The sequence below is a fragment of the Podarcis liolepis genome, assembly GCF_965112155.1.
Source record: "Podarcis liolepis genome assembly, chromosome: 9".
NCBI classification, from domain to species: Eukaryota; Metazoa; Chordata; class Lepidosauria; order Squamata; family Lacertidae; genus Podarcis; species Podarcis liolepis.
Window position 1 is genome coordinate 28,126,212 of NC_139564.1, and position 24,657 is coordinate 28,150,868.

The 24,657-nt window shown below is 42.9% G+C and overlaps 1 protein-coding gene across 2 annotated transcripts in view; it reads left to right on the top strand.

Annotated features, from left to right (window-relative positions):
* Positions 1-24,657, top strand: part of SYNPO2 (synaptopodin 2) — a 96,304-nt gene that overhangs the window by 64,702 nt on the left and 6,945 nt on the right. For both annotated transcript variants that reach the window (XR_014515980.1, XM_083460269.1), the window contains exons 3-4: positions 1,835-2,607; positions 6,171-8,488. Coding sequence is in view for 1 of the 2 variants with exons in the window: in XM_083460269.1 (XP_083316395.1) it covers positions 1,835-2,607; positions 6,171-8,488 (3,091 nt within the window). In the remaining variant the exon portion in view is untranslated. The remainder of the gene's footprint in view (positions 1-1,834; positions 2,608-6,170; positions 8,489-24,657) is intronic.

Sequence of the window (24,657 nt, forward strand, 5' to 3'; positions counted from 1 at the left end):
TTTCCCAATGGCCAAGTGGGTTATCAATAAGACCCACAATTAAGTTCCATTCAGCAAAAGCCCCCAATGACTTCAAACAGAAATGTACTGCTCACAAATTCAATATATTTTACTGCTTCTTATTGATCCTGCCTGTGGAATTTGTGAGTAACTTCCCATTAAATAGCCTTTCTGTGAAGTACAATATTATTTAACTAATAGAAGAATTAGAGGGAAACATTAATTAGACTCTCACCACCCCAGAAACAAAAACTGACATGTCATCTCTCCTGACCAGGAACACCTCTGTTTTGCTTTTTCATATATAGTCCATTGCTGCCTCTAGGCAGTAACAAAGGGATGAATAGTTCTCTGATGACAATACTATGACTTTCATATTGTAGAATCTGGCTTCTAGGAGCCAAGGAAAGAGAGAAAAGGCCATTTTTAGATGCTTTTGAAAAGCTTGTTTAAAATGTGGGACTCATTGGGCTTGCCCTAAAAATCAACTGGGCTTTAAATGCTCAAAAACCCACAGGATTGGTTCACACATTCACTGCCAATTTTCCCCACATTCTCACAGTAAAAGATCTTGCCTTTGAGAAGGGATAGGGTATCCAATGGCAGACAGCAAACCTCGATACCACAAAGCATTCCCTTAGCTGGAAGTCACATGTGGCCTGATCCTGCTGGGGACCAAGAGGATTGCCATTTGCAATTAAGGACAGACCTTGTGAAGCCTGTCTTGTTTTGAAGTCAGCTCTCCCCCATGTATTATGCCATCATTCCTCAAAGGTAAAGGTACTTTTCTCGGGGAAATTGGAGCAAAATCGAAGGGTAGCAGGGCAGAGCTTGTCCTTCCCTCGAAGACTTACCCCATCTCCATTTTCAGTGCTAAAGGCTAAAATCCTCCAACCCTGTTCTGGTTCCACTCAGTTGTGTGGCATACACGCTAAATGAAGAACAAGCCTTGGTGACAGCTCACTGTATGTCCAGAGTGAGACAAACCATGAGCCTGGGATTTGATGATACACGAAGCCAAACTATGGCTTATTCCCAGTTAGTATGGCAGTGGAACCACAGGAGTTGTGTGGCAGCCACAACCCTCTCCAATAATCTGCACATTTGAACATTCACACTAAGCTATGGTTTGATCTAGTGAAAAGAATGTCATCTTTAACATGCTCTTCTTCGTAATACATAGGAATACATGGAAATACGTTTGAGGCTCATCAATATACTGGAAGACCAGGATAGAAAGATGCATTGGCATTAATGTCAACGCTTGTTCAGGTGTCTACGTTTCTTACTGTTAGTAAAAAAACAAAAACTTTACTAGTTTTGTCCTACAAAGCAAATGGCTGGCAGCAGTGGAACTTAATGATGCAGGATACCCAGTGCCACATCCACAGCCCTGCCACTGATGCTGGCCCGGGCAGAAGGTTGAAACTGAATGTTTGCTTTGCCAGCTCCTAGACTGGTGCAGTGAAAATGCCTGAATGAGGGTTGTTGTCACCACACAACAGCAGCAGGGTTGACTTGGGATCCAGAGGATTTCTTGCTTGGCCCAACTCCATTCTGAGATTCATTTGTAAACTCTTGGTTCTCCCCAGCTTAAGTCCAACACTGCATACACCAGGGGTAGCCGTGGTGTCCTGTTGTTGGACTATAACTCCCATCATCCTTGACCATTGAGCATGCTAGCTGGGGCTGATGGGAGTTGTACTCCAAAAGTCTGGAGGGCAACATATTGACTACTTGTGCAATGCACTGTATTGATGATGTGAACTTTTTAAAAAGTAGCTTGATACACAATTAGATTTACAACTCCGATTCACTATTTGTGTCTCCGCAGATCTTCCAGTGGAGTGAATGAGTCCTTCGGTCCTGAAACAGAAAATGGCAGTGACATTAAAAATGAGGAATATAAAGAGAGCACTACCCTGCAGATCAGAACAGCAGCCCCCAGACCTCACCAACAACTGCAGATCATAGGCGCAACCCATGAAACACTCCAGAAAGACCAGCAAAGCGATGCCGAAAGAGATATCACCCCTTCTCACAAAATCCCTCCCAAAGTGATAGAAGCCCCTAAAACACACTTCATAGAGGTGCCTGCTTTCACTGGGGAAAAGCCAGGACCAACAGTTGAGCTCCAGTTGTCCCTCTTGCATGGCAAACACAAAGGCAGCAGTGTTCCCAGTCTGACTGTCCTGGGAGCTGAACAGCACAAGTCCTCAGAAGCGGGAGCCACCCTACCGCAAGATGGGACTAGCTGGCTGACTGCAGGTCCCGCGGCTGAAAAAGACCACGCTGTCCAGTGGTCAAGCAGAACATTCCAGGCTGCTGGCAACAAAGAGGTCAAAGCAGCCCTCAGAGCTGAGACAAAGGAGCCGTCTCTCACCAAGGTAGAGGTGATCCTAGACTGCTCTGACAGGGCAAAGGAAGAGTTTGGGTCTCTGGCCGAAAAGGGGTGTGTGGATTCTCAAGTGGAAGGAGGGCAGTCAGAAGCACCTCCTTCTGTAGTCTCCTTCGGCATCTCGTCAGAAGGCACAGAGCAGGGAGAAGACGACCAGCACTCTGAAAGGGAACATAGCAGACCTCACAAACACAGGGCAAGGCACGCCAGTGAGTATGTTATCGCTTAGAGGGTGGCTTTGCTTGAGACTTACATTTTGCAATGTAGAACATTTCAAAGTGCAATTGCCTCCATGTGCTTAGGATTAATATAAACTTTAAAAGGGGGTTTCTTAATATCCCCCCTCACTTTTCTAAATGCCATTCAGTTTCTGTTGTTTTGATGTGTAGTTTTTGTAAGCCCTGTAGTAATAATAATAATAAAAAATCAGTAGGAATTGAATGTTCTTCATAGCACTGACTAGAAAGCTCGCTTTGAAACATTATCTAGGACTGCTAACTTTCTACTGCTAAAAATACTTGCTGGTACAGACAGCCTGTGGGGCTTCTTAACAAAGACGTAAAAGGCAATTTGACAGAGATTGTCCCAGAAGAGAGAAATGTTGTCAGGCATACCGTTTCTTGCTTGTAGGTTTCACCATGTACAAAGAAAGGCTGTGTTTTGTCTAGAATTGGCATACTTACGATGCTACTTCTATTAAAAGTCGAGAAGGGTTTTTTTTAAAAAAAGGAAAAGTAGTGAAGTCGTGAAGCTTGATGATGCTTGCAGAAAGTCGCTTTGACAGACACCAGCATGTGTATTTTTGGCCAGTTATATGATCCCTTTCAGTTTTGCAAGGCTTCTCTACACTGTAAAGTGAACTTACTATTCCTTCTGCCTCCCATACCTAGAGGTCAGTGCAAAATCTACACAAGGTCTTTAATTGGAAGTAAACTAGTTGACCAATAGTACGACAGCTAAAAAAGACTAACTCAGATGCAGCTTTTCTCAAAGCGTCCATTTATTGATTCAGTTCTGTTCCTTGCAGTTGTGCATTCATTGTGGACTATTTCAAGAATTCCGTCAAGGGATTTTTCATTGCAAAATGACAAAGGCTTGATGGCTATACTGTAGCATTGAGCTGTATTGCACAGGCTGTTCATGATAACCCATTACTAATTCCCCTGCAAGCATATTTTTAGAATTATAGCCGTTTGCATCAGTGTGTAAATTAAGCTGTTGCTTATGCTTGAAGTGCCCAGCTGTAATCCACATATTTATGTCATATTTAACAGAGTATAAAAGAACAGCATGCATGCTTTGCATTTTGGCAGTGAAGCCAGCAGCAACTGTGGGGTTGTGCTTGTCAGATTACACCATCGGTTTAGTTAGAAAGGGGTTTGACTAAATACCCATAATTAAGCCATTCAATATAGGAATGTTTTGCATGCTTCAAGTACCATTGCAATGAATACAAATCAGGGAGTCGTATTTCCTTTCTTAAAGAAGAAAATACATTCATTTCTAAATACATAAACATAGGCTGGTAACAAAAGAGTCACTATAGGTTTAGGTACCATATACACAAGGGCTAACGTGACCCAATATGATTTTTGTCTCCCCCGCTCTTTGAATAGTAGGCTCCCACACTCGTGTCATATCATAAACTGCTTTAGAAACAGCTTCAAATGTGTTTTACCATGAGATATGGGAGACTTCTGTTTGATAACACCCAAATCTAAAGTCTTCTGAGGTGTGCATCTTTAGTTCCAGGGCTCTTTGGCTCCCAACAAGTATCTACTATGGAAGTCTCCATGAAAACCATGTTCCCTGGATTAGGCTATCTACAGCCTAAAATATTATGTAACATTGTTGTGTTAAAATGGATGCTGTTTGTGATGCATCAAAGGGGGAAATGGGGTAGTATATCCCACATTGAAATATAAGCTAGCCTGTAAAGCAATAGGGCTCCATATTATAAGATCAATATATTCTAATCTATGCCAATCTTCCCCAACCAAGTACTCTCCTGAGATTGCCGGACTCTTCTCTCCCACCATTCCTAGGCAGTGATGTAAAATGTCAGGGATAATGGGATTTATGGTCTAAAACATTTGGAAGGCACCAGGTTGGGAATTCTGTTCTATGCTTTAGTACTCACACTACAACCTGCTTATCATGTAGCATGTGCCTGCCGATGTTTAAGATCTCATGTCTTATACAACTGTCTATTTCCCCTTTTTGCCCAATACATGCTTCTGGAAGTGGGCAACCCAACCCTATGCCTATTTATTCAGAAGTATGTCCTCCTCTGATTGATGGGGCTTACTCTCAAATAAGCGTGCATAGGATTGCTGTGATACTGGTGGAAGCATTTTTTGCATTACAATGCTTACGCTCAGGTGCAGACCTACATGTGTAAAAAATGAAATATGAGATGAAATATGAATAGAAGGAAATGCTGTTTATCTCAGGATAGCAAAATGTGAGCATTCAATAACAGTTCATTCAAGGTGAAAAGTTTATATCCTCCAGAGCTTCTTTTTTAATAAAAACTAGAGACATTAACAGAAATTAGTTATTAAAGTAGAGTTATAACATGTCATTAAAAAAATAAAAATAAATGTAAATTAATACCACTGATTTAGGTCTGCTTACAGAGTCTGCTTTAATTTTTTCACTCCCCAGAGGAAGTACTTTCCCTATTAACAGTCTGGTTACATTTAATTAAAGTATTTATTTCATATTGTTTTTAAAAAATCCAATTCTGAATAGCATGATTCAATACCATGGTTACAATTATTCACATTCAAAATGGTTTTCAGGGTACAGGGAATCAAACTTATTTTCCTGTGGATATAAATCCTGGATGATCACACCACAAGTATTGTCTTTTTCTGTTTGTAGAAGAACTTGTGATTTGTCTTGCCCTGTAATTCAGCAGCAAAATTGGGCTGCCTTCTGTAGGACCAGATATGGCACTGCTGGGAGAGTTCCCAATAGCTGCTTTGGGCATGAGAGCTTACACACCTCCAGTGGGATCCTTTTCTTTTTCTTTTACTCTCCTCTCCTTTGAACAGAAGGCTATCCATGCCTTATCATATAATCTGCTTATAAAAGCCTACTACATTGCAACCATGGTTTTCTATGCCACATAGAAGGCTCAGGATAGAGAAATACAAGGGCTAGTTGTGTCCCAGTAGGACTGTGTGTGTATGTGTATATAAAATATTCCTGGTTTTATTCAAACTCCTATTCCTTACACCATAACTTTCAGACATGTGGGGAGGGGGAGATCCCTGGACAAGTTGAACCATTTAACTATTTCAGAGGAATCGATCTTGTTTAAGTTAATAAACATAATCTCCAAACTTCTCCAGGAGCATGTGTGCCTAACTCAGCATCTATAGTAGATGTACGTCTATCTGACACTTCTGATTTATCTTCTATATTATACTGGCTTATATATATGTACACAGACAGAAGCAAATATGTGACATCAAAAGCTCTTGAAAGTGGAGCTAGCAAATCCATAAGAAAAAAATTGTGCAAAGAATGTCAGCAAGGGAGGAATGATTGCTATGGAATTTTTATCATGGCTGGAACTGTGGGAAAAGATTAATCTTAATGCCTTTCCTATGCATCTTTACATAAGGGGGAAGATTCCAGCTCTAGAGAAAGAAAGATTAGGACTGCACTCTTGCACCCCAAATAGCTATTGTGCAGCTTATGGTTAAAATGGATCTCATGTTACGCTGTTGCCTGAGATGTGTTCTTTAATCCTTTTCTGCAGGGCTCAGACGGAGCGAGAGTCAGTCAGAGAAGCAGGTGAAAGAAGCCAAGTCTAAATGTAAGAGCATTGCCCTCTTGCTGACAGGAGCTCCAAACCCCAATTCCAAGGGGGTGTTGATGTTCAAGAAGCGTCGCCAAAGAGCTAGGAAATATACGTTGGTCAGCTACGGGACTGGGGAGCTAGAACGTTACGAGGACGAGGGCGAAGAAGACGAAGGTGAAGAAGGTGAGAAAGAGAACGCTTTTGAAATTACCTTGCTAGGCACGAGTGAGTCGGAAATCGATGAAGATTTCTTCTCCGACATTGACAAGGAAGACCGGATCGTGACATTTGACTGGGATACTGGACTGCTTGAGGTTGAAAAGAAACTAAAAAGTGGGGACGAGATGTCTCAGCTGCTTCCAGAAAGCAAGGGCAAGGGGGCAGTCATGTTTGCCAAAAGGCGTCAACGGTTGGACCAGATCACGGCTGAGCAGGAGGCAATGAGGATGCAGGCAGGGCACAGCTCCTCTGAGAAACACCAGGCGGCCACAACAACCGAGAGCACCTACAAAATGAGCTCCTCCTCATATCAGGCAAAACAGGAAGAATCTTCCCGGGTGAAAAGCCATGTTAGCAAAAGCTACATAGAAGTGAGCCACAGTCATGGTGCAGCAATTCAGCAAAATGGCATCGGGATCACTCCCGAAGCAAACCTGATGTACCCATCCTCAGAAGCCCTTAAGACTGCTGCTTCCAACAGAACAGCCAAGCCTTTCCCTGGTGTACAAAACAGAGCAGCGGCTCCATTTTCTCCCACCAGAAGCATGACGAGTCCTCTGTCAGATCTCCCTGCACCACCACCTTACACTTCGGTCAGCCCACCCCCTGAAACCTTATACAGAACTGTTTTGTCTCCAGTTGCCGCCAGTCCAGCACAGCCGGCGATATGGTCTCCAACAGAGTCAACAGAACAGATCGCATCCAGGGATGAAAGGATTGCGGTGCCTGCCAAAAGAACTGGAATACTGCAAGAGGCAAAGAGAAGAAGCACCGCAAAGCCAATGTTTACTTTCAAAGACACCCCCAAGCTGAGCCCTAACCCTGCCCTTCTGTCCCTTGTACAGAACACAGAAGGCAAAAAAGGTGGTGCTGCAGGCTTTGAATCAGGGCCTGAAGAAGACTACCTCAGCTTGGGAGCAGAGGCCTGCAATTTCATGCAAATCCAGGCAGCCAAGCAAAAGGTCCCACCTCCAGTTGCTCCAAAACCCTCGTTAAAGGTTTCTCCCACTGCCGCAACGCCTGCTTCACCAGTCTGGTCACCTCCAGCTGTGGCTGTTACTCAGCCTGCTATCTTTCCAGCTCCAAACTCACCTGAAATGGCAGCTCCAGCACCTGTCAAAACAGGACAACCTGCTTATCCCCCTCCCCAACCTGTCAACATAGTAGAACCTGCTTATCCCCCTCCCCAACCTGTCAACATAGCACAACCTGCTTACCCTCCTCCCCAGCCTGCTTATTCCCCTCCACAGCCCCCAAGTACTCTTAAGCTAGCCAGTCCTTTTAAAGGGCCTCAAACAGCAGCGCCACACCAAAATTATACACCCAAAACAACACCCACCACCCCAGTAGGAAATGCTGTGCTTGCTGGAGGGGTGGGGCCAGCTTTTGAGATGCCCCCAGCTTTGAGTGGGAAAGGAGCCCAGCTCTTTGCCAAAAGGCAGTCGCGGATGGAAAAATATGTGGTAGACTCAGAAACCGTGCAGGCCAATATGGCGCGGGCTGGATCACCGACTCCGTCTTTACCAGCATCTTGGAAATATTCATCGAATGTTCGAGCACCACCACCTGTGGGCTATAACCCCATCTACACTCCATCTTATCCTCTTGCTGCTACCAAGCCACAGTCAAAGTCCCCTGCTGCTGCCAAAACTAACAAGAAAAAGCCTAAGAAAGCACTTAGTTCTTTGGAAGTTATGAAGCACCAACCATACCAGCTTAATTCATCCTTATTTACTTTCCAACCTCCCTCTGATAATAAGGAAAGTGCACTTCCTAAGCAGCCTGCGAAGTTTGACTCAGCGTCTGCCTCAAAGCAAGCTCTACCTTCAAGATCGCTCAATGCCGGTTCTCCTTCTAATGTCCGGGAATCTTCAGTGTACTCTGTACCAGCCTACACTTCACAACCTTTCTTCCAGTCGAATGCCTCTAGCCCTGTCATTGAGTCCTGTGCGTCGACAGGCTACCCTTCTTTTTCAAAGCAAGAACCAGCAGCATCCTCTATGTTTACTGCTCCCAGGCCAAAGTTCTCAGCCAAGAAAGTTGGTGTCTCAGCACAGGTGTGGAAACCCTCGGCCATTGAAGAGTAAAGCATAGATACAACTCAGTATCCACTTAGCTGGCAATGAATTGTTTGCAGTGGTAATCTGGCACTCAAGTGATCCTTGGCTTACTTAATATATTTTTTTTTCAGATTTATCACATGAAATCTGGGTCCAAAAAAAAAAAAAAAGGCTTCAGGCTGAAATCCTATGCATACTTACCTGGGAGTAAGTCCCACTGAAAATGGTGAGGCATTTTTTCTGAGTAAACATGCATAGGATGGCACAGTGAACGATTTTTAAATGAATCAAAATGAATATCAATTCGCAGTGACACACATTTATGTATGCAATCCTCTTTCATGGCTATGTATGCACAGTGTCCTAAGATGGGCACGTGCCACTTCATATTAAGTAAGCAGGATGCTAGGTGTTAGTGCTTCAGTACACAAATACACAGGGAACCCTGTTCCTGTAATTCCTCTGTTAGAACATAGGTTTCACAGAAGGTTTTTGGGGTGGGGGGTGGGGGAGACTGGCGGCCACAGGATCTGAGCACAATCAAAATAACAATGGTATTAGATTTACTTCTGAAAAGTGCCTTCAAATGTTATGTCTCTTATGAATGTTGTGTATAAAAGTAGGTATAGAGTCTTGGCCCAACTCTGCAGTTGAATCCCTATTATGAGGCATCTTCTGAGCCCCATTCCTACTATCACTGCAACCATATGTTGGGGGCAGGGATGAATTACTTCCTTTTTGTATAGCCACTGGGCATGCAAAGTGGTGAATTCGCCAGCAACATTTCCTCGATTCTCAGCTTAAGGCGAAACACCACCACAACGGATCCGTGATGGCTTAGCTCACATAAGCACTATAATAACGTGGCTGTGTTACACCTGATCCCGTGACCCCATAACTACAGGGAAATGATTTCTACAAATCAGCACTGGTCAGTTTCATTCACTGGAGGTTCAATTGCAGACTTGGGTCATTAGAGAGTAAACTGGTGATCCGCAATCATGAATTACCTCTTCAATTTCCCCCTTCCCCTGGTTAAGGGTAAATAATATTACTAGATTTGGAAGAAGAAAGCCATAGGCTGGAGAGGCTATTCAAAGTTTTCCCATTTTGGGGGGAAAGGTTGACCTCCTCAGGCCTAGCATTTTGTTCTGTTTTTGACAAGTAGAAAATTACAGGAGCCAGGAAGATGAGCTGGGTCCTACAGCTGTGGAAGTGGTGCAATATGTTCACGTGAAAGCATAGCGACTATAAACTGAAGGGACACGTCCTTGAATACCAGTTTTGCAGCCAGAGCAGTATGTGCCTTATAAATACTTGTCTAATGACATGCCATGATTCCTGACCTCATATTTCTGCGGATCGCTGAGGCACATTCTCGTTTTCACCTTGGGCTTTCCAGTCCTGCTTCTTCCACTGGTGTTTCTTTTCACTCTGCTCTTGTGCTTTCACCCTACTCTCGAGTAATAATACACTGTGGACCAGGAGGATCAAGACACTGTTACCACGCCATGTTTGCTGGGTTGAATATCCAGGGTTAGGTTCTGCCAATTTTATTTATGGTTGTGATACAAAAGAACAATATTTGACATCTCCAGTAATGCTTGAGTGTCTAGGCTGTATTCACTCTAAACAGACTGAACTCCATTGAATACAGTTTGAGTGCACACACTGAGGTGATTAAAAAAGGGGTTAAGGGATAGACTTTCCCCACTCTTCTAGCTAAACCAATATCACAAAATGAATGACAATAATTAATTTAGATTTGGCTAAATTATTCAGATGTATTTTGGACATGCAGCCATAATGGGAAAGTGCCTGAGTAGGGACAGTTCATGTGAATGTACTGACTGCTGATTAACAGATCCAACCAAGTCTGGTCTGAAAATACTTTGAATTTATATAAATGAACATACAAAGCTTCTGTGTGGCCCATATAGCCCAGTGTTATCTAGTCTGACTAGCACTACCTCTCTGGAGTCTAAAGCAGAGTCCCCCGCCCCCATTTCTTGTTATCTACTCCTTTTACCAGGAGATGCCAGGGATTGAACTTGGGACCTTCTGCATGGAAATCATGTGAACTACAGAGTTACAGTCCTCCCTCATTGTAGCATACTAAGTTCTGGAGGCCCTCAAAAACCTACTGTGGCCATAATGCCATTTCATTCCCATTTGCAGTGCCTGAATCACTACAAGGCTGGTGGTGATCATGGGAGATGTTGCCCCATTGTCTAGTGCTGAAATTGATGCTCAGCTTCACATCACTGAATCCCTCTGAAACAGAGCTGTGCCTTGCCTACAGTCCAATTCACACAAACAGCTACTGCTTGAATTTCCAAGGTTTCAGCAATGTGTGAAGGGCACATGCTGCAACACTTCCTATACCACTAAAATAATGTTGCAAGCAGTCAAAATTACTTCAATTTAATATGTCTTGACTGCCTTTGAAGATGCATTCCATAGAGAACACCATGCGCAGCCTTCAGGGCTGGGGGGGATACACCAATGGGTAGTTTCTTGGTTCCAGTTTCCACTATTGTGACTTGATGTCACAATTACAGAAATTTATGTAAGGAAGCCATACCTATCTGTGTGAACAGACTAGGTCACACAGTGAACAAGCCTCCCTTGTTGCTACCACCTCCCTTGGTGGTATACATTAAAGTAATTCCATTAGCACAAGGATATTGGAGTGCACAACAGAACTTCCCCTTCCTCTCTTCTTTCTGTTTGCCTTCTATGGAACCCCTAAATCTGCTCTGAGGTTTCTTCCAAACTTCTGGAGCAGCTTTGGAGGGGAAATGGGGCCACACAGGAGATGGGAGAGGGAGCCAGTTCCATTGTGTAGATGGAAACTTTTGTGCTGATGGATACCGCCCCATGTGATTACATTCGCTGGGCAGGCAATTGAGAACAGCTTTTCTCCAGTCATGTGGAAGGCATTTTGACTATAATATTGAAAGAACAGCCATGTACTATATAAGTAGACCAATCACCATCCAGAAATGAAAAAGTGTGAAATCTGCCACATTTAGGAAACATTTGAGGCATTTATTTCATACTTCACACATAAAAGGAGCGTTCCCTAACATGTAGGACTTATCCAAAGTCCATAGAACAAATGGAATAACTCTTTTTGACTAGCTAGAACATATTTAGTCATAAGAAGTCCTTTTGACTACGGTGGGGTTCTTGTCCAAAGCTCAACATATTTAGGGTAGGCTTAGTTAGCTGAAGTAGTCTATACTGGAAGTCAAACGTGGCTGTATCAATTTTAATTAAACAGCCCATGTTACATAGAAATATGTACACAAAGGATTCTTTTGCAACACAACATATTTAAGATTATGCGGTACCAATATTTTAATCCTCTTGGGATCTTCTTTCTGTTCATTTTCCAATTACAATCTGCTGTACTTTTTCCTCTACCATTAAAATTGTTCCTTTCTTCTTTATCTGTATTTTTTGCTTTTTCTTTGATTTCACATGTTTTTATCTGCAGTTGAAAAAGAGTTTCAAGGTCTTTCTTTCCTTCTTTTCCTTTCTCTCCTTCCTTCTGCCAAAATTGCTCAAAATGCCATTCAGTTTCTGGTGGAATGAATTCAGTCTGATCAGCAACTCAATTAAATCCAAGCGCTTAAATCTGAATAGGGTGTGAATTGAGTAGGACATCAATAGAACTGAAGTGTCATAAATCTGTTGTGCAGAATTGGTGCCAAGATGGTTATGAGGGTGATTCTACAGCTGATGACTCTGCAGTCATATATGTTAGTCTTTGCTGTAACTATCAGAGGGAGGAAAGTGAAAGAAGCCTGGTGATGTCTTTCTCTAATCACTCACCAGGCTCATACTGAACCATCTCATGAAGGGGAAGATTAAATTAAAGCTTCATTGCACAGCCCCTACAGTTCTCTTCCCTTCCTTTCCTTCTCCCTTCTGCTTGTTGCTCACTTTCCTAAATTCTGAACAGAGAAAATAATCAATGCTGCTGCCCCGTGAATTTGAGATGATCTGAGAAATGTGCTATCATTCTTCTCTGGTTGGGCCCTCAAAATGTTGGCCACATTTTGGCATTTCAAAGTTGCTGTCTGCTTCTCAGGGTCTGCCTTTTGGGAATCCTGCTTCGGGTAAGGTGAGTAGACCTCATCATATTAGTCAGAACTGGATTCTAAATTGGGTTGAGAGGCCCAGGGTCCTATAACCATTCGGCTAGAAGTTTGTACAGGAATAAATTATTCCAGTCTGGTTTCCCCAACTACGGTATTTTAAATGTGTAGAGTCAACATGAGTTGCCTTTTCAGTGGTGAGTAGACTTGTGACTGCTTCAAAATCTAAGTTTGAACTAAGACACAGTGAGTTGCAATTTGGATATGTGCTGAAGCATTTCACAAACATGATCCACCCTCTGGGCACCCACAAGAGTAAATATGTGTTGACTAATCAAAAATATTTGTTTGAATCAGAGACAAACAAATGTGTTAGGTGTTTGAATCCACAAAACAGTATCCTGAATGAGAATATTAGACTTGCAGTTACTGGATTAAAAAATGCGCCTATCAAAATAGCTGCCCAGTTTGGCTTTTTAGGAAGAGAGCTCATAGATTAATGCAATGTGCTATTCCCATCTTTGCTCTGAAAGGATATTTCTGAGAATTGTACTGCTGCATCTATCTATTGCAATGACACGGGGAAAGCCTGCCCTCTTCCTGAGTTGAGACTAAAGTTTTAGATGCTTTTCATTTTTAACTCCACAGGGAATGGGTTGCAAAGGGGACTGGTAATAGAATACAGCGCCTCTCACCTCTTGTTCAAATATGGCCTAGGGCAGGAATGACTGAAAGCCATGCCCAGCTGCTGAGTCGTCTGAGTGACATCAGTGGATGGTGACTCTCAGTCCAGTTTAAGCAGAGTGATTTGCCTCACACCCAACCACAACCCAAAGAAGCATTAACTGGCATTCTTATTGGAAGACTCAGAAAGAAAGATGTGAGCAGATGTGAAGATCAATCTACACTCACAGCTGCACAGCACACACCCAGAAATCTGAATTATCTGTCAAGGGAATGCAATGTTTTTTCAAGCACTCGTGTTTTCAAATTCTTTGGAATTTTGTGGCAAAGATTGCTAAGGCAGAGGCTGCGGCGGTATGAAACAGGCAGGGGATAGACAATTATGAAGAGCTGTGGAGGGTATGTAAAGTTTTCAGAAATTGCCAGTTACTAAGCTTTTGCTGGTGGATTAGAAATGTGTTTTTCTACAAACAGAAGCTAATTTTCTCTGGATTCCAACTTCCATAGTAAACCTACACACATGTGCCCTATGCGCCATCCCCTTCTAATAAAAGCCACAATGAGGTTGGTTAAGGCAACTCACCAGGCGGGAGTTTCATGTTATGCAGGCAAAGGCAGCTTCCCTGCCCCATGCTTGCTGAATTACATGAATGTACCGGTACATGGTGAAGAGGAATCTGTAGGGGAGAAGCCGTGTGTGCTTAATCCTTCACTGCCTGCCCTTTTCCCCACTGCATGCCTCCTTTGCCCCAGTTGCTTTCTTTGCTTTTGCTCCCAGCCAGGTTTCAGAAACAAGAAAGAAGCTCAGCTGGGGGACATGACCAGGGAAGAGCAACAGCAGAGGGAAAGCAGCAGGTGATTAAGGATTAAGCACCCGCACCTGACCTGCAGGTGTCCCAAACACACACCCCCCCATCATGTTATCTTGTAAACGTAAGATGTGGAATACATGTTTGCCCATGTAATGGACAATTCTATTTGGGGCGGAGTGGGAGCACTCTTTCACTGGTAACACAAAAGGTTGGGCACTGCTAATGGCTCTTCCTCAATAAGTGAGTCCATGTCTTTGAAAGCAGGGTCTTTGCTTTTTCCACTCATTTATATTCTAGTGAAATCCAGCTTAGACAATGAATCAGGTGGAATTTGCTAGTGGGATGCCTCTGCAGTGTAGTCCCCTTGAAGCCCCTCATCCCAAGAGACCCGGGTGTTTTATAATAAGCCTTCATGACACCATTCAGTGGCCAACCTCACAATGCCCATAAACACTGACAGAGTTCACATACGAGAGCTTTACAATGTTGTGGAGGCCACTTTAGACCAGGGCTGAGATACCTGCAGGTTTCAAGAGCTCTATGTGCACCGGTGACCCAGGACATGGAATGTATATGCCTTCTGAGGCTCCAGTAAGCTCAGGTCTTCAAAGCATTTAACAAAGGTAGCTTCTCTGGAAGTACAGTGACAGACTTTGAGCCCAAAGTTGTGTTGCTCTCATGAAGGCATAGGTGATGTTCCATTTTTCTGGATCAGTGGTTCCCAATTAGCTATTACCAAGGACCCCCTATTTTTCAAAAGCCAAGCCACAGACCCCTTATGGAACACCTCCTTCCATGTGTGTCTCCATGATCTTTGCTCCACAGTCTGTCATTGTGAGTGTGTGGAGCATGCTAATTTCTATTGTGTCATCTATCCTGTGGCACCCTAATCCTGGAAGCATGGATTCATTGCCTCTTTATATAGCTCCTTCTTCAATTTTTCATGGATTTTGCTAAACGTACTAGTATAGAATTGGTTTTTTAATGCCAGGTTTGAGCTTTGTTATTCTATTGGGGGGTTTTTATCATGGTGTTAGAAAGATAGTACATTGTCTTCAGGATAAGAAGGCACAGTATCCTTTCCTTCCAAAAAGCACTTGATGCACATTTTACTCTCTTCTGTTTTGATTTTTAATTTGTACATAAACTTTTTCAAATTGTGGCTCACAATCACAACTCAAAGAAATGACAAAATAATATAACAAAACCCACATGCTATAACAAGTCAATCCAAAGTCCTATTGAAGAGTATAACAAAACCCAAACAATTCAATTAACATGCAAGTCATATATAAAATAATGATAATGATAATGATAATTTTATTATTTGTACTCCACCCATCTGGCTGGGTTTTCCCAGCCACTATGGACGGCTTCCAGCACATATAAAAACATAATAAAACATCAAACATTAAAACTTTCCCTATACAGGGCTGCCTTCAGATGTCTTCTAAAAGTTGTCTAGTTCTTTATCTTCTTGACATCTGGTTGGAGGGCTTTCCACAAGGAGAATCTCACTTCTTGCAGTGAGGGAACAGCCAGAAGACGCCCCCCCCCCAATAGCAGCAAATATATGGTATTTAAAATACCACAGACCATGCAAAAAATTGTTGATGTAGCTGCCAGGTCCCATACCTTACAAAATTACAAATGCACAAATATAGCTGACAAGATTTCTAGCAATGGTGAAGACAAAATGAAGCCAGTTATAAAACAAGTACTTGGTGAGTTAAAATGGCTATAAATGAGGAATCGTGCAGCCTTTGCAAGTGCAATTGAAGAACCAATAGGTTCCAAAGGGGTAGCTCCCCTGCCTGGTGAGAGAGACAGGCTCATGTTGTTTGGGAAAGTCTCCACCCAGAAGACTGTTCTTGAAGATGCACAAGTGATAATCTCTAAGCAAGAAAGAACAGAATCAGGGCCCCTTGCAGGCATGGGGAAGGAGAGCCCTATAAGAGCAAGCCTGGCTTACACACAGTATCCAGCCCTTTGCCTGAGCGCGCTCTCCAGATTACAGGGATACTCAGCTGCTCCAGCTTTTCAGTGAGGAATCTCCCTGTAAGTTCTGAAAAGGTGTGAGTGCCAGGGTATGAGACAATGGGGCTGATTCTGGTAGCAACATTGGAAGATCATTTTCCTTCATGTGTTTCAATATTTTTCTTGCAGTGGCATAACTCTAGGGACAGATGATCCTACCAACTCTGGATTTAGGGTGGTGCAGGCAGTTCCTCTGCACAAGGCACCAAGCCATGGGGCGCAAAATAATAATAAATAACAAAGGAAGGAGCTATTGTGAAAATAAATATGGGGGATGGCCAAATTTTGTTCTCACTCAGGGTGCCATATTACCAAAGTCCATCCCTGTTCCTACTGTTTTCAGTATAGATAAGCAGCCAGGCCTGCTGATCTTAAGCAGATATCTGAAACATTGTATTTCCCCCCCCTTTAGGCCAATGATAGTCAACTCCAAATTCTAGCAATCCAATCCAACAACTTCTGGAAGACACCATATTGACTGCTTCTGCTTTACAGAGCACTCTTAAGTATTAGGAAGCTGACAGAAGTTAAATTAAGCCAGCGTGGTACTACAGACTTTGTTCAGAAGCAGAGATCCTGCTGGTTCAGTTGTCCTAAGCCTGAGAGAGGGAGAGGTAAGCTTTAAAATAGAGTTTGACTTACACTATCCATTTTACCAGAGTATGTTGCTCTGGCTTATCAGGTCATGTGACTAAGCCGAATGGAGTTAGGATCCAGTGGTAAATCCAATCCCCACTCGATCCCACCATATCACTCCCCTGGAATACCTGCTTTTCAGCAATTACAGTGGTGTAAGATCCACCATTCTCAGCTCAGCTGGCTGAACACTGGTTGAGCCAGAATGAAGGAGTTATGCCATGCTGTCTCTAGCTGAGCTAAGATGTGGGGCTTATGGCATCTTAGCAGGGCTGCACCAGGAATCAGTTGGCTGAGCTAGAGATGTGCTGGATCACAACTTGCTCATACCAACAGATCTTGACTTTGGGTTAGGGACTCCCAGTATTCAATTTTTTTTCTTCTACCGTGTTTGAGGACTTTGCCAATCAACTATCTAACTTTACTTTGTATAGCAGAACAAACCCAAATGTAGCATTACATGCTTCGTTTATACAGTCTCTAATATGAATTCATAACTTGTCAGTGTGCAAACATGTATGATGCTACCTCTTACCCCAGCCCCAAATTCACAGGGGTGGAGTTGTTATCTACTCAAGAGGCATATGTGACAACAACTTTCCATAAAAGAAGTTTGCTTCCTTGATCTGGGAAAAAACAATTGTGGCCCAATATAGCATTTGAAATGCACACAGAGCAACCATGAATGTTATAGTGTGACAACAGCTCCAGAATCCCAAGGTCTTCCTATGATTCACTGGATGCAATAAGAGCTGCCAGTGTCGCTCTTAACAGCCCTCCCCCTCCCTCTGTAAATAGTTTAGAGGACAGTAGGGGGAAATTACATGCCTACATAACAATGCCCCCCTCTGCCCCCCAATGAACTTCTGTTCCCAAATTTAGTGTTCCTTTGTGCAGGATTCCATTCTGTAGTCCCTACTGACGTTGATGAGTTATGCACGTAAGTTAGTAGGCCAGGATGTGTCACCATGGAATGTTTCCGTTATTATTTACAGAGCACTGTACTGTAGTTATTATTCAAAGTGCATTGAAGTCTTCATTGATTCTCAACAGTAATGTGAGATAGATGAGGCACTAAGATAATTTATGACCAAAGTAGCACTGTAATTCAAGGGCTGAGATAAGATGTGATTATTCTTAGGAGCGGTTCCATCTTCTATCCAGTGAACACCACCACAGACCCTCTAGGGCCTACAGGTGCATGTATTTATGTTACACAATGGACTGATTCGTTGGGTGCAAGTTTGTCATATGTGTTTGAAAGTTTGTAATAAGTGGTTTTTTAAGGGAGTGGGTGGTGCTGTGGTCTAAACCACTGAGCCTCTTGGGCTTGCCGATCAGAAGGTCCGCAGTTCGAATCCATACAATGGAGTGAGCTCCTGTTGCTCGGTTCCAGATTCTTCCAACTTAGCAGTTCAAAAGCACGCCAGTGTGAGTAGATAAATAGGTACCACTGTGGCGGGAAGGTAAATGGTGTTTCCATGCACTCTGGCTTCTGTCATGGTGTTCTCTTTGCACCAGAAGCTGACCACATGACTTGGAAAGCTGTCTGTGGACAAACGTCAGCTCCCTTGCCCTGAAGTGAGATGAGCACCACAACCCCATAGTCGCCTTTGACTAGACTTAACAGTCCAGGGCTCCTTTACCTTCTTTACTTTTTAAAGTTACAATTCAGGGATGAAAATTGCTCATTATAAAGTTGTCGTGAAGATGTTGGAGAATGTTGGTGTACATGGGCAAAAGTGAGGTGAAATAGTCAAGTCAGATTTGCTGCATAGTGCTATAATATATTCACTACATGGTCTGTAAATGGCTAGGACAATGCAGTGAAGAAAGAAGCCTTAAAATAACATTGCTTATGGGGGCTCCACAGTAGTGTGGAGAAATTCAAAGGTGGGGCGGGGAAACTAGCTAGCTAGGTTTTTACATCCCTCAAAAGCCTACTTCCTGCATTAAAAATAACTGAACCCCGTTAAATTAAGTGTGGTGCTGAATTTATTTTTCAAAAGTCAGGTAGGGATTTGAATTCTGCAAAGAGTTGGCAGTAAGTGTGGTCGGTGGAGCATTGCATTAAAAATAAATTTTAAATGCCATTGGAAAAGGATGGAACTGTATGTGTGTGTTTTGAGAGGACAGGCTTCATACTCTGGAAGATGAATTGTTGGATTTGGAAAATATTGGTGTATATATGCATGTATTTATGAGTATTTGTTCTGTGGCTGTGTTCACACATGATGCTAAAACCATAGTATGCTGTCCAATGTTTGTCAGAATAAACCCCATGAAATCAATGGACCTGCATAATTTAAGTTCATTGTGAATTCACATACCTGCTAGGGATAACCCCCTGAGGAACATCCGTTGCAACTTTGAAACAGCCAAGCTTCCCTTATATTGTACTTACAATTCCCGCCATTCATTGTTACTCATGAACTTATGAAACCAACATTTTCCCACAATATATTGTATTATTTCCCTGTTGCAGTTTAATTTATAGTTGCATACTGTACACATTTATATATAAGCTTAATACAGTGGTACCTCTAGTTGCAGACACAATCCATTCTGGGGTGCTATTTGCCCCCCAAAAAGCCTGCAACTAGAGCGGCACTTCTGCGCAAGCGCTTCTGTGCATGTGCAAAGCATGCAGAATGCTTCTGCGCACTTGCACGCGGCGAAACCAGGAAGTATACACTTCCGGCTTTGCCGCATTCGCAAGCGTTTGCAAGCTGAAAAGACGCAACATGAACCTAACGCAACACGAGGTATGACTGTAATTATACAGTTCTTCATGCAAGTATTAACAGACTTAAATGGCCAATTGATTTTAAGCCAAACTCTGAAGTAATGACATACACTGCACCTGTTAACAAATGTCCTTAGCATCGTGCTCTAGTAGTCAACCATGTGTGATTTTACCGTTGATATCCAGAAGGTGGCAGTAGTGAATGCCTTCTTAGTACATGTAATAAGCTATTCATTGTTTTTTTTTTAGGAGATGTGAAACTGAAGTGAGCTGTACTGACTTAGCACGAAGTGTATTCATTATGACAACTCAAAAGCTTGTAGGAACCAAACGACAGACAAAATCAAAGCAATCACTTTAAGCTGGCAATGAGTGCAGTACAGTGTGGTTTACGGTTACATGAATGGGCTGTAGGGTTGTGTTTTCATCACTACCCAGTCGTCTTCTGGCATGGATGTGTGGAGATTAGAAACTTCTACTTCCATTTTGATTTAACTGCAATTTATTGTCACATCCAAATCCCCAAACTGTGCATAACTATGGAAACAAGCCAGGACTGTAAACCACGGTTTGAAGCTGACTTGTTTTCCAAAGATTTGTCCAGGTTTGTACATAATGATAAATTGTGGTTAGTTAAAAATGGAAGTGAAAGCTTCCAGTTTTCTCCCTGTGAATATAGTGGAGTAGGGAAAAAGAAGCTGAAAACCCCAAGACCTGTTCACATAATGCTAAACCATAGTTTAATTTAATGCTACATCCGATTGTGACCACAAAGTAGTCAAAGCTATGACAGCAAACTCTTCATATTGTTGGGTGTACTGTCAGATAAAAAAAGGCAAAGACTGGTAGTATTCCCATCATGAACCACTCGCTCACCTCCTTCCTACTGTTTCAAAGCACTGAAGTGCATCTCTGCATCCGGTAGATAATGCTGTCAACTTTTTAACCTTGTCGCATTGCCTTTAGCTGTTGACTTGTCCTGGCATGGAGAAGAATGTCATCATCTACTACCGGTAATTGCTGCAGGACACATTGCTGTTAAAGGCACAGCTACAAAAATGAGTTGAAAAGTTGGCATACCTCACTGTGGGTATTCACTTACTCTTCTCTTGCCTGTGATCCTTGAATGACACCTCATTCCAATAACTCCAATTACTAGAGTTGCTCTTCTACCCATTTATAACAACACTGCTTCATCTAGACAGTCTCCGCTCAGAGAAATTTCCACAGTTATGAAGAACCAGGTCAGCAATGAAGATATGAATCTTGGTATGTGACTGCAGGCAAGATTTAGAATAGCTCACAGGACTTCCAAAGCAGGGTATGTTAGTAAACAAATCATGTCTGCTTCTTTTTGATGCTTGGTTTATTAACATTGTAGAAGGAAAGCTGGTAGTTTTTTATAGCATCCTCAAAAGACAGAGGCAAAATAAGGGCAAGGATTTACTGGGGACAAGTATTAAAAAAATAGTTATTGTCCTTGGTAAAAGGTAAAGGTAAAGGGACCCCTGACCATTACGTCCAGTCCAGTGGCCAACTCTGGGGTTGCAGCGCTCATCTCGCTTTATTGGCCGAGGGAGCCGGTGTACAGCTTCCGGGTCATGTGGCCAGCATGACTAAGCTGCTTCTGGCGAACCAGAGCAGCACATGGAAATGCCGTTTACCTTCCCGCCGGAGTGGTACCTATTTATCTACTTGCACTGTGATGTGCTTTCGAACTGCTAGGTTGGCAGGAACAGGGACCAAGCAACAGGAGCTCACCCCGTTGCGGGGATTCGAATGGCTGACCTTCTGATTGGCAAGTCCTAGGCTCTGTGGTTTAACCCACAGCGGCACCCGCATCCCTATTGTCCTTGGTAGGTAAGGACTTTTTGAGGATCTTTATTCTATCTAATCCATCTATCATCTATATCTCCAGATTGTAAGGATTGATAGTATTTATTATGATAGGATATGGTGTTTTAACTTCTTTTTACGTACTTTACTCCTTGGGACAGATGGGCTAGGCAGCAGGGAAATGCAGGGACATTTGTCTATAGCCCAGGTTTTCACGTTTTTTACTTTTAGGAAATTAGCCATGATGGGTAAGGCTTCTGTGATGGGTTGAACTATTCCCAACATATTCCCGCACTATATTAGTGTAACTTGAATGGAAAATGTTGTCTTGTTGTGTGTGTGTTCAGTGGCAGGTGGAATGGCCATGCAAATTTGGGGTGTTTCTTAAAAAAAAAAATCTTGCCTGAGTACAGTATGTGAGACTGAACAACACTGTTTGGCTGCTGCATTCTAGGAAGTCAGAACAAGCTGTAAAACTGTATTTAAGAAATAAGCAAATACAAAGAAAAAAGGAAAGCCACAAACCCCAGCAACAAAGCAGGAAGAAGAGAATGATGTAACCTGACTAGACAGTCAGAAGAAAGGAGGAAGGAAAACCTTCCTGAGGAAGAAAAACCACATTGCTTGAAATGCCAAGTTGTGGAGAGCGAAGTACTTAGAATGTTGCACAATCGTAGTTTTGTGTCTGTGTAACAGGAGGAATGTAACACAAGGTCAGTGTGACACAGTAACCTTGTGTTATGTTTCAGCAGAAGCATTGCACCAACACAAAGCTATGATTGTGTAATGTTGTTGGTCAAAATGCAGATGGTAGTTAACTTCCTGCATTGACTTTTCTAGATAAAGGGCATGGTTATTTAGGATGTGTGTAGCAGGTAGCTAGAAACCTTCCAGTTTCTAAGGTTGCCAAGATTGATACAGCCATTACATGAGAAAGCCCACTTCTTCTCTTCTCCCCTATGCAGAAAACACTTTGTGTAAAGCGGATTTTCTATGTAAAGGCACAATTATTTAGAAGACCTGTTTGCATTACTCATTCCCCTCCAAATAGTGGTGGGAAGATAGCACAAATGCAGACCTTAAACTATCTGCAATTTACTTCCCTACTCAGAATACAGTGGTACCTCTAGATACGAACGGGATCCGTTCCAGAGCCCCGTTCGCATCTAGAGGTAAACGTAACTAGCGACGGCACGTCTGCGCACACACGTCACTTTTCGCCGCTTCTGCGCATGCACGTGATGTCATTTTGAGCGTCTGCTCATGCGCAAGCACTCCATTACTTCCGGGTTGCCACGGAGCACAACTTGAACGCACTCAACTCAAAGCGTATTCAACCCGAGGTATGACTGTATTCATGTTGGGCAGTATTCAACTAAACAGTTTGGTGCAACAGCTTTTAGCTGCACAGGGTAACTTCCTCACCCACTTCTTCCCCCATTGTGCCCCAGTTGTGACCGACTCTGGGGTTGCGGTGCTCATCTTGCTTTATTGGCCAAGGGAGCCGGTGTACAGCTTCCAGGTCATGTGGCCAGCATGACTAAGCTGCTTCTGGCGAAACAGAGCAGCGTATGGAAACGCCGTTTACCTTCCCGCTGGAGCAGTACCTATTTATCTACTTGCACTTGGACGTGCTTTCGAATGCTAGGTTTGCAGGAGCAGGGACCAAGCAACGGGAGCTCACCCCGTCACGGGGATTCAAACTGCCGACCTTCTGATCGACAAGTCCTAGGCTCTGTGGTTTAACCCACAGCGCCACCCACGTCCCATTGTGCACCTACATCCCCCCTAAAACTGTTGCAATTTCATATGAAAAGCAATGCCTTCTGTTCATGCAACAGCACCTTTGGATCCAAGCTGTATATCGTATTGGCGCAAATTTATGCCGCACTCCCCCCCCCCCAAATTCCAACCGTGAAAAGTTAAAGTGCAGCTTAAATTTGCAACCTTACAGAAATTGGCTTTTACGATATTGCTGTAGGATTTTCTTCTGTGTTAGCCATTTATGGGTGTGAGTGCCTGCGGAATTTTAAGGGAGTGGCTTATATTTGGGTATTGTCTCCCCCCCCCCCCACGCCTTGAATTTTAAAGGTGCAGCTTATTTGTGTGTGTGGCTTATATTTGGGGCAATACAGTACCTGGAAGTAAAACCCAGTGGTTTGAACAGACCTGAGGCCATCTGTATGTACTTAGGATGGTATAACTCACAAATTTAAGAAATATTTGTTTCAATTTTCATCGCATTCCACCCATGCGTCCTAAAACCTTTTGTCTTTCTGCAGCCTAACAAGTCCTCTTTGTACAGCTGAATAGCCTAATAGGCAGTGTTTGTAGGGTAAGGGCATGTTGTATATGAAAGAAGATTGTGGTGGCAGTGCACTGGATTTATGAATGAAAGCGCTCATTACCTAAGCAGATTAGGATTTGTGAACTATGAATGGATTGCTCCTATAAATGGGTCAGAGTGTTCTGAAATTATCAGGGCAAAGCTTTATTTTGATTTTAAAGGAGCAGGGTTAAGTAGAGTATCATGATGGTGGAATACAAACATTTGCAATTAGGTTCAGTCAGATGTTTTGGTTTTAATTTGGCCTTCCTAACCATATTGAACGTAATCATTGGGAGGGAGAGGGATAGAAGTCTGTTAGAAAGAGTGACAAGCGTAATCATTCTCTTGAATATAATATTTGATACTGAATAGCTAAAACATAGTACCACAGGTTGATAGAGGATGTACAGTACTCTGAAGGGTACACAGGTCATCCTCTCACATTTTCTCTTTCAATTCCAAATAAGGGCCACCCTCAGAATCTGCCAGCACAAGCTCCCTGAAGTGAACAGGGGGTGCACAGCAGCAATGATTGGTGGATTGGAACTGTCCTTCATAGAAGAGCATGCTTGAGATTTTAAGTTAAGAAGAAATAACAGATGGGGAACCTGTGGCCCTCTAGATGTTCTTGGACTTCACCTCAAATCAGCCCTTGTCAGCATGATCGGTGGTCAAGAATGATGGGAACTGTAGTCCAACAAAATCTGATTGAGACAGTTGCCTCATCCCTAAATTGTTCAATGAGTTAATTTATTCACAGTTATCTCTCTAATTCTATCTAATTCATCCTCTCTCCCTCACTGTCAAATGTGTCAATCAAAAGCAAGAACCTTAAAAGCTTAGGGTTGGGACTGACTTCTGCGGCCTGCACAAGCTACCTGAATGTACAGTGGTGCCCCGCTGGACGAATGCCCCGCTAGACGAAAGGGTTTTCCGTTTTGGAGGTGCTTCGCAAAACGAATTTCCTATGGGCTTGCTTC